The 11746-nt window shown below is 48.9% G+C and overlaps 2 protein-coding genes across 5 annotated transcripts in view; one reads left to right on the plus strand and one right to left on the minus strand.

Annotated features, from left to right (window-relative positions):
- Pfkfb3 (6-phosphofructo-2-kinase/fructose-2,6-biphosphatase 3) overlaps positions 1-10446 on the minus strand; it is an 80490-nt gene extending 70044 nt beyond the window's left edge. Inside the window, exon 1 of the mRNA XM_051151403.1 lies at positions 10275-10446. Within this exon, the coding sequence (XP_051007360.1) occupies positions 10275-10290 (16 nt within the window). The 5' untranslated portion in view covers positions 10291-10446. The remainder of the gene's footprint in view (positions 1-10274) is intronic.
- The window catches only part of LOC127194016 (3-alpha-hydroxysteroid dehydrogenase), a 1235587-nt gene that overhangs the window by 261229 nt on the left and 962612 nt on the right, over positions 1-11746 (plus strand). The gene's annotated exons all lie outside the window — the stretch shown is intronic.

The raw sequence follows: 11746 nt of genomic DNA on the forward strand, positions 1-11746 counted from the left end.
CTTTCTGAAAGCTTTGCAGATGGCTCAGGAGGACAGAGTGTGCTCCATGTTCAATCATCAGTGCCCACTTTAAGCTGCGTATGGCTGCCTGGAACTCCAGCTCCAGGGATCTAGTGCCCTCTTGTGGCCTCCAGGTGTACCTTTAATCATATGCACACACCCACACACAGGCACATAATTTAATAACAACAACAACAATAACAATAATAACAATATTGTGAGGTGGCACACTACTAAGCCCAGCACTGGGAAGGCAAAAACAGAAGGAGCTCTGCGAGTTCAAGGCCAGCCTAGTGGACATAGCTAATGAGTTCCAGGTCAGCTAGGATGACACAGTGAGACCCAATCTCAAATCAATAAATTAAGAGCCTGCAAAGGTAGCTCACTGGTGAAGAGCATCAGCTAGCCATAAGGGGGCTAACAGCCATCTGTAACTATGGTCTCAGGGGACCCAATGACTTTTACTGACCTCCATAAGCAATGTACTCATGTGGTACATAGACATAAAAATAAAATGTTTAAATGTTTTTTTTTTTTTTTAATTAAACTGCAGAGGATGCAGAGGTGGCTCAGTGGGTAAGAACTGGCTGCTCTTTCAGAGGACCCACATGGCAGCTCATAACTGTCACTTCAGTTCCAGGAGAATCTGGTACCCCCTGCTGGTGTCTTTTGGACACTCCTTGGATACAGTGCACAGATGCATATCTAGGCAAAACATTCATAAAATAAAAATAAATATCACCCTAACAAAATTCTTTATTCCCAGCATTTGGAGGGCAAAGGAAGGCAATTTTTTGTGAGCTCAAGGTCAGCCTGGTCTACATAGTTAATTCCAGACCAGACAAGGCTATGTAGAGAAAATGAACAAACAAACAAAAAATAGGTAAATAAGTAAATTTTTAAATTATATTTTTGAGCTGGCCACAGTGGTGCATGTTTCTCAGCATTTGGGGAAGCAGAGGCAGGCGGATCTCTGTGAGTTTGAGGCCAGCCTGATCTACAAAGCAAGTCCAGGACAGCCAAGTCTACACAGAGAAACTCTTTCTTGGAAAGAAAAAGAAAAAGAAATGAAAAGAAAAGTTTCCAAAAAAAAAGCTTGGCATGGTGACACATGCCTCTGACCTCAGCACCAGGGGAGGTGGAGGCAAGAGGGTCAGGAGTTCAGGCCAGCCTTGGCTACCTAGTGATCTTGTGGCCAACTTGGGCTACATAAGACCCTACCTTAAAAATAAAACAAAATGCTTCTGAATTAATTCTAAAGTGCAACTAAAAACAAAATAAGACAAACACAGCATCAGGAGAGCAGTTTTGTCCTTCAGGTAGCAATGCTTCAGTGCCTACTGATCTAAGTTGGCATCTGGCTCCTAGCAGGCACAGATCTCAGTGCAAAGGGCAGCCTTGCCCGAGAGTCTGTCTGCATCTTTCTCAAGCCCACGTCAGACCTTCACTTTCTCTCTTCTGGTTTCAAAGTCCACACTTCCTTTCAGTTATCTCTCCAACTTCCTCTTTGCCTTGGACTAACCGATTAGCTCTTTCTATGCATGCAAGTGGATGAATCCCTAGGATGGCTGGAGAGGCCTCAGGAAAAGAGGTCACAGAATCCAAAGCCCCACACCAATGCCCCTGGGGAACAAAACTGCTAACTTAAAAGCATTTGGTATCTCAGCATCTCCATGTATCAGTGGCACCTGAGCCTCTGGAAAATTCTCCTAGGGACAGGGCAACAAGATAATGATCCTGACAGAGTGCGTGCAAAAAGACAGATGGAGGTTGTTTGCTAAGCCACCTGGTGAGGATGACTTCAGAAGCTCCAGGAGCGAGCAGGATAGCCCTAAACACGGCTAAGAACATTGACTGCCTCCGCTAAGGCTTGAGACTCCCCGGAGCCAAGCCTACTCTCTCAGGCCCCGGGACACAGGCCACCACGGCTTGTACACACAGTGATGGGGCAACGGGAAGAGGGATGGTGCACAACAGACCAGCGCTGCTCCTTCTTAGCCCCTTATCACTACTGGCTCCTCCCCAGTCCTTTTGTGTAGGGGGGTGAAGAACGGGCTAGCTTCTTGGCTTTTGAGATAGGGTCTCATGTAGCCCAGGCTAGTCTCAGATTCTCTATGTAGCCTGGACAGAGTGTTACACCCCTTTAGTCTTGGAATTTGAGAGGCAGAGGCAGACAGATCTCTGTGAGTTCAAAGCCAGACTAATGTACAGAGTGAACAGCATGGGTTACATAGAAAGACTGTCAAATAATGATGATGATGACAATGGTAATAATAATAATAATAATAATAATAATAATAATAATAATAACAACAACAATAACAATACCTTCTGTTTGTAGCTGAGCATGATCTTTTTTTTTTTTTTTTTCTGAGACAGGGTTTCTCTGTGTAGCCTTGGCTGTCCTTGGCTACTAACTTTGTAGACCAGGCTGGCCTCGAACTCACAGCGATCCCCCTGCCTCTATCTCCCAAGTGCTGGGATTAAAGGTGTGCGCCACCACGCCTGGCCTGAAGTGCTGCGCTGATTGTGCACCAACACTCTTAGGTTATGAAGCGCTGCGGATTGAGCCCAGGACTTGTACATACTACAGCCTTCTAACAACTGAGCTACATTCTCAGCCTCAGCCCCCTCCCAAGCAGGAAATCTTAGGCAATCCATCTCTTTGCAGGACATGAGATGGGGAGCAGTTTTATCTTCTTTCTCAGTTTTCTGTAGATTTCAAGTTGCCTGCCATTAGACACATACAGAAAAATCCAAGGGCTTCCAACTTTTCTTCTAGTCATCTGTAAAAATGCATGGTCGTTCTCCTCCTAGACTGTAGGAGGGACTGTGGGAAGACTATCAAAGGGGGTTTTGTCCTGAAGCCACCTGAAGCAACAACAGAGCTGTACTTAGGACTGCCTGGCCTGAGAGACAGAGTTACAGGCAGGCTCAGTGAAGGGACAAAGTATATTCACTATGCAAAATTCAGTCCTCAAGTCAAAGCCAAAAAAAAAAATACAGAGACCAGAGTCGGGGCTTTTCACGGGTCGTTTGCCTGAGAACTTAGCTTCTCACCCACAGTCGCCTACAGACACCCAACAAAGGTGCAAATGGAATCTCTGCATCCCCGGCCCACCTCAAGTCGCTCAGTCAGACTTTGAACTCTCCCTTGGCAAAGGATGATCTTGAACTCTGGATCCTCCTGCTTTTGGCTCCCAAGTGCTGAGATTACAGATAAGCCCCAACACATGCTAAACAACTGGGATCCGGTTCCCAATGAACCCTTCCCTAATTAATTTAGCCAGGAAGCTCCGAAGACCAAGCCCTTCGTGTGGGTATGTGACAAGCACCCAAGCAACTGTGAGACACTGACCTCAGAATCAGATCTAGAGGATCATTAGCTCACACCCCTTCTTTGACAGATAGGTAAATAGACTCCAGTGATCTCAGCAGCTTCCTGGGGATCACAGTGCCTGATGAAGGTGACCTGTCAGGATCAAGTTTCCTAGCTCGCAGGTCACCCTACTGTCTCTTCTTGCCTAAACAGCTCCCAGAGCCATCTCACCGGATGGAGTACAATGGACCGAGGCATATTTACAGACTGTCTGGTCTGTGAACATGGCCATTGGGCCTGTGGCATGAGTGGCTCCTTCGTGCGGTCACTCAGCAGTCCTTGTGTCAGAGGGCTGGCATAGCAGGTGTAATTTATAACGCTACTGCATTCCCTCAGACCACACAGCTCCTGTGGGATGTTGGGAAAAAGGAGAGTCTTCACCTGCCCACTGCTGTTCCAGTAGGACATCTGTGATCCCTTTTCCTGCTGCTGCTGTCGTTGTCGTCATCATCATCACCATCAGCAGCAGCAGCAGTAGTAGTCATTTCATAAAGTCTCGTGTATCCCAGGCTGGTCTTGAACTTGCTATGTAGTCAAGGATAACACTGAACTAGCTGGGCAGTGGTGGCGCACGCTGTTAATCCCAGCACTCAGGAGGCAGACAGGTCTCTGTGAGTTCCAGGCTAGCCTGGTCTACAGGATGAGTTCCTGGACAGTCAGGGCTACACAGAGAAACCCTGTCTTGAAACACACACACACACACACACACACACACACACACACACACACACACACAAAACAAAACATTGAACTTCTAATCTTCCTGTTTCTACTTCCTTGAGTGCTGGGTTTCTAGGCTGGTTTATATGGACCAGGGATCGAACCTAGGCCTTCATGCATGAGCACCACACCAACTGAACTACACCCCCGGGGCCATGATCCATATGTGGAGGTCAGAGGACAAATGGCAGGAGCCAGCTCTTCCACGTGGATCCCTAAGATCAAAATCAAGTGGTCAGGTTTGGTGTCAAGCAGTATCACCCACCACGCCACCTCACCATCCCCTATAAATACCGATAAGGCCAGGAAGACAGAGGGAGGGGCACCTGCAGCAGACACCGAGGCAGCAGAGAGACTGTGAAGAGTCTGTGCTGACGGCGAGGATGGAGAGGAGGAAAGGGCCCTGTGCTGGGATGGCCCCGATGGCTTGGGACACTGCAGAGAAGACTCAGTTCACAGCAGCTTAGAAATGCCAAAGGACCACAGTTCCCCGGGACTTAAGAGCAGTTGGTATTTTAACTCTCTACAAGAAGAAAACCTACCTGAATGAGTTGAAGATATAGGTGTGTCCAGCCTGTGGCCCACCGTCCCCGTGCAGCCAAGGGTAACTATGATTGTAGCTGAACAAATAAACTTACTTAAAACAGTATGAGATTTCTTGTGATCTTTATTTATTTCCGTAACTTGTGTGGATGACAGTGTCACGTCAGGTTCTTCTACAGCTATTAGCATTCCTTGCCCCCGCCCCCCCATCTTCAGGAGACACATGTCAAAGCTGGTGTCAGAGAGTCCCTGAAATTGGCAAGAGAAGGGCTAATGGGGTAGTTTCAAACATGAGGACCTAAGTTTGATTTTTTTTTTTTTAATTTTTTTAAAGTAATAAAAAAACTGCTGCAGTTGCATATTTTAATCTCAGCCCTAGGGAAGCAGAGGCAGGCAGATCTCTGGGGCTTAGTGGCTGACCAGACTAACATACTTAGTGAGAGACCCCCTCAAAATGAAGATGGTCAGCACCTGAGGAAAGACACTGAGCATGTTCTTTGGCCTATACACACACACACACACACACACACACACACACACACACACACACACACAGAGTTAAGGATCTTAGTTCATGCCCAGAAAGCTCTTAGGCACCACTAAAGAAGAGCGGTCCCTGAATGCACACCCTCCTGCGGAGGCTGGAGTGGAGGACAGCACCTGAGATGTCACTGGAGTCCAGGGTTGGATAAGAGCATCACTCGCTAACACAGCTCCCCCTTAAGGACGTCTCTGCACCTGCTCATCACTCGCTAACACAGCTCCCCCTTAAGGACGTCTCTGCACCTGCTCTTTGAACCAGACTGGGAAGATGAAGGAAAGGGTCCTGGATGGAGATGCAGAGCCAGCAGCTCTTTCCCCAGACTGGCACATATCTTTCACAGATTGCAGAGGGTCCTGCCACATGATGCCAGTTCTCTACTTCTCTCTATATAAAGAATTTAATTGTTAGCCAGGTGTGGTGGTACACGCCTTTAATCCTAGCACTTAGGGAGGCAGAGGCAGGCAGATTTCTGTGAGTTCAAGGCCACCCTGGTCTACAAAGTGAGTCCAGGACAGCCAAGGTTACACAGAGAAGCTCTGCCTTGAAAAAACAACAAAACACACACACACACACACACACACACACACACACACACACACACACACACACACGCCCCTTAGTACCACCACACCAAATCCAGTGAGAGGCTGTGTCTGCATCCATCACCACAAGCTAGGCCACATCTCTCTCCATCCGGAGTCCAGTTTCCTTAGCAGGGGTGGGGTGGGGTGGGAAGCTTTTATCTTTCAAAAACAAAAACTTAGAACTGGCTATCTGCTCTGGCTTCTTTTTATTTTGCTTATTTGATTTCTCTCTCTTTTTTTTTTTAACATTAAAGTTAGTATTAAAGAGAGTAGAAAAAGACCAGATAGTGTTGCTGCTTTGTGTGTTCGTTTGTTTGTTGGTTGGTTGGTTGGTTGGTTTTGAAACAGGGTCTCATGTAATCAAGGTTGGAGCCAAACTTACTGAAAACCTGCTTCCACCTTCCAAGGGTCAGAATTGTAGGATTGTGCCACTGTGCACAGGGTTTTGATTTGATGAGACAGGGCCTTGCTATGTAACCCAGGCTGGCCTTGAGTTCACAAAGATTTGCCAGCTTCAGCCTCCTGAGTATTGGGATTATAGACCTGTCTCACCATACACCTAGATTTTGGTTCAGAGTTCTCCTTCACCTCCTCCTCTTCTTTTGATGGGGTCTCAGGTAGCTCAGGGTGGCCTTGAACTTGCTGTGTAGGCAAGGATTGTCTTGTACAATGCCCCTACCGGGTGTGTACCACCACACTCGTTTCCGCAGTGCTGGAGACATGACCAGGAAACTAGTGGGTGATCTGCATGAACTCTGCCAACAGAGTCAGTCCTGTGCCGACTTCTGACTTTCGTCTCTTGGCCTGCTGGACAGCACAGGAGGTGATCTCCAGGGAGTGAACCCTGGGTCTATCTGTTTACCTCGTACCTGGAAAATGTTTCAAAGATGAATGGGTGACTTAGCATGCAATTGCCCAACTTCGCCCTAATAAAATTCAGGAGATGTTACTGAGTACTTCCTGCAGGTGAGACACAAAACCAGGACCTAAGGTTGATACCTGTGGTTCCAACAAATCTACTGTCCACCACAGGGCATATCTACCCTGAGCAGTAGCCACACAGGTTGGCCTGTGTGAACAGTACCATCAGGCTCCTGGCTCCAAAGCTCCCATTGCCATGAGAACAGAGACAGAGGAAAATGGGGTCTCTTAGCTTCCTCTCTTCCAGCCCAGTAGCTTCCTGCATCCTCCACATGCACTCACACTCACGCACACACACAACAATAATAAGAAACTAAATATAAAAGACATAGAAATATATCAAAGGATGTGCTTAGCAATTATCCCTTTCTGACCTCTGGCTCACTAAGAAAGCCTCCTCCACCTGATTACACTTGGTTTAGGATGGAAAACAGCGAAGACTTTTTTTTTTTTTTTCCTGTTTGTTTGTTTTTACCTAGGATTTCTCTGTGTAACAGCCCTGGCTCTCCTAGACTCGCTTTGTTAACCAGGCTGGCCTTGAACTCATGGAAATCCACCTGCCTCTGGGATTAAAGGTGTGAGCCACCACACCCAGCTAAGAACAACAAAGACTTTTTTTTTCCTTTTGGTTTTTGGAGACAGGGTTTCCCTGTGTAGCCTTGACTATCCTGGAACTCACTCTGTAGACCAGGCTGGCCTTGAATTTATAGAGATATGCCTGTTTCTGCCTCCCAAGTGCTGGAACTAAAGGCATGTACCACATGGCTTTTCATATTATTTTTAAGTATACTCTGAATAGTTAATACGTTCAGATGGCTCAAATTCAAAAAAATATAGATACATGTGTACACATATGCTTCTCCTATGTCTGCCTTGGGTTGGGATGTGATACAGTGATCCCTTTCATAACCAACCATGGCACCTGCAGGCAGTTTCAGAGCATGGCTAATCAGGACACCAACACAAATCATACCCCAGCTCCCAGCAGTTCCTACTTGCTGTGTTACTGCTAAGAGTTCACAACTCTGTGCCAGCGAGATGTCCCTATGGGTAAAGACGCTAGGTAACCTGAGTTCAAGACCCACATGGTAGAAGGAAAGACTGGTTCCTGAAATGACTTCTACATGTGTGCCATGGGGTATGTATGTATACACACACACACACACACACACACACACCACCACCACCACCACCACCACCACCACCACCACCACCACCCCCACCACCACCAAATGAAATCAGCAAATTTTAAGTTCATAGCCTAACATGCAAGTAAGTTCTACCTCGGACTCAGAGCATGCCAGAGTCTAGGCCTTGGCTCAGATCCAAGAAGCTGGCGCTCCAGACGGCACAGCCTCCAAGCAGTTTCCCACGAACTGGGACCTTCAGAAAGTAACTACAGGATAGGAAAACGATGCTTTCCTTACAGTTCCGCACTGCTTCTTCAGATCAAAACAAGAAACAAAGGGAGAGCCTAACTTGGTTGGCAGTTGGCAAATATTCTTTTTATAATCTAATAATGCACTAAATAAGTTAATTCTTGAAAAACAAAAACAAAACACCCTACTAGCTGGGAATGATGGCACATGCCTACAATCCCAGCACTAGGAGCTCAAGGCCAGCTTCCCACGTGGATGCAGGGAGAGGCTGGCCTGAGCTACATATGGTCCTAGCTTCAAAATTTTGAACGGCTGAACATCGAACATCCTAAATCTACCTCCCAAGTGCTAACACAATGAGCAAGTGCCACCACAGCAAGCAACAAAACAAAATTTTATTCAAAAATAACTGAGAGTTGAGTGTGGTGGCACATACCTTTAATCCCAGCACATGGGAGGCAGAAGCAGGTGGATCTCTGCGCGTCTGATGCCAGCCAGGACTACCGTGAGAGACCCTGTCTCAACCCTCTCCTGCCCCCCCCCCAAAATCCTAATTGAACAGCCTAATTATTTCAGATCTTAATTAGTGAAGGCATCCCCTGAGCACCAGCATGACTAACAGGAATCTTTGCCTTCTTCAGTTTGCCCACCAGGGACCACAAAGTCATAAATAGGAGATAGGCGAATAACCCTGTGATCAAGGACTCGCTGCAGTTAATGAGGCGAGATGAGTACTATGACACCCGCAAGACACACAGTCTAGGGACAAAGTGGCCACATTATGCATGGGACGACAGTGACCTGAGGACAGTGGCTGTGGGCTTAACCATCACCAGCTGAGGTCTCATCCCTGCTCTTTGACCAATACCCTCCCTCCACCCCCCACCCCCCCCCCCCCGTTTCCATATCTCCAGCAGCATAAACCAGCCCTCTTAACAGCCCGGAGCAGGGACTGGTACCTTAACACTCTGTGCTTATGAGGGACAAAGGCCACCATAGCCTCCGAGCAACCACAAAAATAACCTGCCCATTTACCTGAATTATGAAAGAAGAGACGCTTGGCAAGAAAGGTGGGTGGAGGCAGCTGGGAGAGCCTCGTTACATAGCCCCAGCACCTGGAGAGCCAGCCTTCCTTTCAGTCTACCCAAAAATCCGAAGGCTGAGTGGGAGAGCCTTCAGCAGTTTTTCTTTGTCTGGAGACAAGGTCTTATGTAGCCCAGGGGGCCTCCCGCTTGCTTTGTAGTTTAGGAAGGATTTAAACTCCTAGTCTTCCTACCTTCATCCTCCCCCACCTGCCCCACCAAGCCTGCTGAGCCTCGGGACTTTCAGGATGCTCCTCTCAACACAAACAAAACACAGAGGTCAGATTGTCCGGGCTTGAAAGTCCCCCTGTCACCCTACAAGTCTGCAGTTTCCACCCCTCTGCCAAGGCTTTGGCCTAAGCATCATAACGGAGTCCAGCCCAGCTCTAAGCACTGGCTTCGAAAGTCTCCGGGCCTCCATAACTCTGCCTATAAAACGGGACCAAATACTCTGGCGACCCCCGCAGGGAGCCATGGGAATCTACCGGCCGAATGCCACAGCCAATGAACTCAGATGCAGCTGTAGCAATGGTCAGAGCTTGCAAAGCTTAGATGGGCACTGCGTGTGGCTCTGCCTGCCAGCCAACCTCAGAGGGGCACCGGTTTGCTTCTTTATACGGTCTGCCGGTCCTCCCACAGCCGGCTCTCTTCCTGTGCCCATTTTGCTGAGGAGGAAACTGAAAGCGCAGAGTTAAAATGACTTCCCCAGGGTGACAGTGCGGAGGCAGTGCTAACAGCAGACCTGTCTTGCACACGACAACGAGGCCTCCTCCCCTCTGCACTCTCCCTCCTATCCGCCTCAGGCTGCGGAGGTCCGGCCATCAGAACGGCCCAAGTTTCCGCCTGCATCCTGTGGTTGGGTGGCAATAGGATCCTGGGGTACGCTACAAGTACGCGACTAGCGATGCGCTCTCCGCCTCCTAGCCCAGCTGGGGTTCCCGCATCCACGTGGTGAAGCCGCTGACACTACTAAGGCTGTCCGGGACAATGCAAGGGCTGGAGGGCACAGCAAAGGGGCGTAACGCGCGCGGCAGGATGGCCAATGCAGGGCTGGAGAGGGCAAGGCGGAACCCCCGAGAGGACGAGGGTCTCCGCACTTGGGGAGAACCCGGGACGTCCTACCTTTCCTGAAGGGCATCGTGCCGTGGACGCTGCGCTGGGGGCTGGCCCGCGACAGCCGAGCAGGCGGAGGTCCAAGTGGCAGCCCCGAGGCTCGGGGCGGCCTGTGGGCGTTGGGGCCGGCGAGGGAGGGGAAAGGGACATATTTGGTCACAGCCTGGCACGTCACGGCGCGGAGGAGGCTCCGCCGCGGAGCAGGAAGCGCGGGAGTCGCGTCACCCGTGAGCTCTGGGCGCCTGCAGGCTGCGGGCGGGGAGGCAGGGGTGAGCGACCTGGTCCCGCCCTAAGCCTAGGGCACTGGAGGTGCTGCCTGCCTGCGCAGAGGCCAAGCTGAGCTCATCCATTAGCTCCTTCGGGCTGTGTGGTGAAGGAAGGGACCTGGAGGAAATTTATCGTTTGTTTTTTTTTACCCTTGTTAATGAAGTTGGGACGTTCCAATGGCTGGTTGACTTGTATAGACACTAAAGGCCGAGAGGAGCAGCCTAGAACAGCTAAGCTAGTTTAGTTCCCTTCCTGCTCCAGGGTCCTGCCCCCAACACCTACACCGGCACACCTGATGAAAGCGGTCCTCTGTAAGATCACGGGCGTTGAATGGTTTGTTTCTCCAGAGTTTGAAACAGTTCCTCACCCAGTTTGATAATCTGTCGAGAGAAAGTGTCATTTAAGGAAAGAAAAGAATGAAGAAGCAACTTTATTCGGTATATCTTGTTGACCCAAAAGTCCCAAGGTAGGATCCTCTTTTAAGTTAAGACTTTCATCTGCTAACTAAACCGGGTATGGTATCTCCAGGCCCGTAATTAATCCCAGTAGTTGAAGGCTGGAAGCAGGACCACTGCCCTTTCTAGGCTAGCCTGGCCTCCGTAGATGAAACTTGTAAGAGAGAGAGAAAGAGAGAGAGAAAGAAAGAAAAAAAGAAAGGAAGTAAAAAGTTAATTCTGAGTTTGTAGTCAAAGCACGCAGGAAGCAGGGGATTGTTTGAGTCCAGGAGTTTCAGAGAGACCGATGAGTGGTGTGCTGCACCTTCTCTTTTCCCCCCTTCCTTCCTTTCCTGTTTTTGTTTCTTTGAGACAGGGGCTCGTGTGTCTGGGCTGACTTTAAATTATGCAGCAGGCAAGGCTTGGCCTTGAACTCTTGCCCCTTCTCTCTCTCTCTCTCTCTCTCTCTCTCTCTCTCTCTCTCTCTCTCTCTCTCTCTCTCTCTCTCTCTCTCTCTCTGTCTCCTGGGGATCCAGCCCAGGGCCTCCTGCTTGCTCGTCAAGCACTTTACCAAGCCAACCATCTCCCCAGCCCTGTGGGTACTTAGACAGGGTAGATAGAAGTAGAACAGGGAAAAGAAGAAGAAGAAGAAGAAGAAGAAGAAGAAGAAGAAGAAGAAGAAGAAGAAGAAGAAGAAGAAGAAGAGTTAAAAATGGACTTTAAAACACAATAGGCCCACAATCTTATTTCAAAGATTTGTGTGTTGGATTTCCAGGTGCC

This window comes from Acomys russatus, chromosome 9, assembly GCF_903995435.1.
Source record: "Acomys russatus chromosome 9, mAcoRus1.1, whole genome shotgun sequence".
NCBI classification, from domain to species: domain Eukaryota; kingdom Metazoa; phylum Chordata; class Mammalia; order Rodentia; family Muridae; genus Acomys; species Acomys russatus.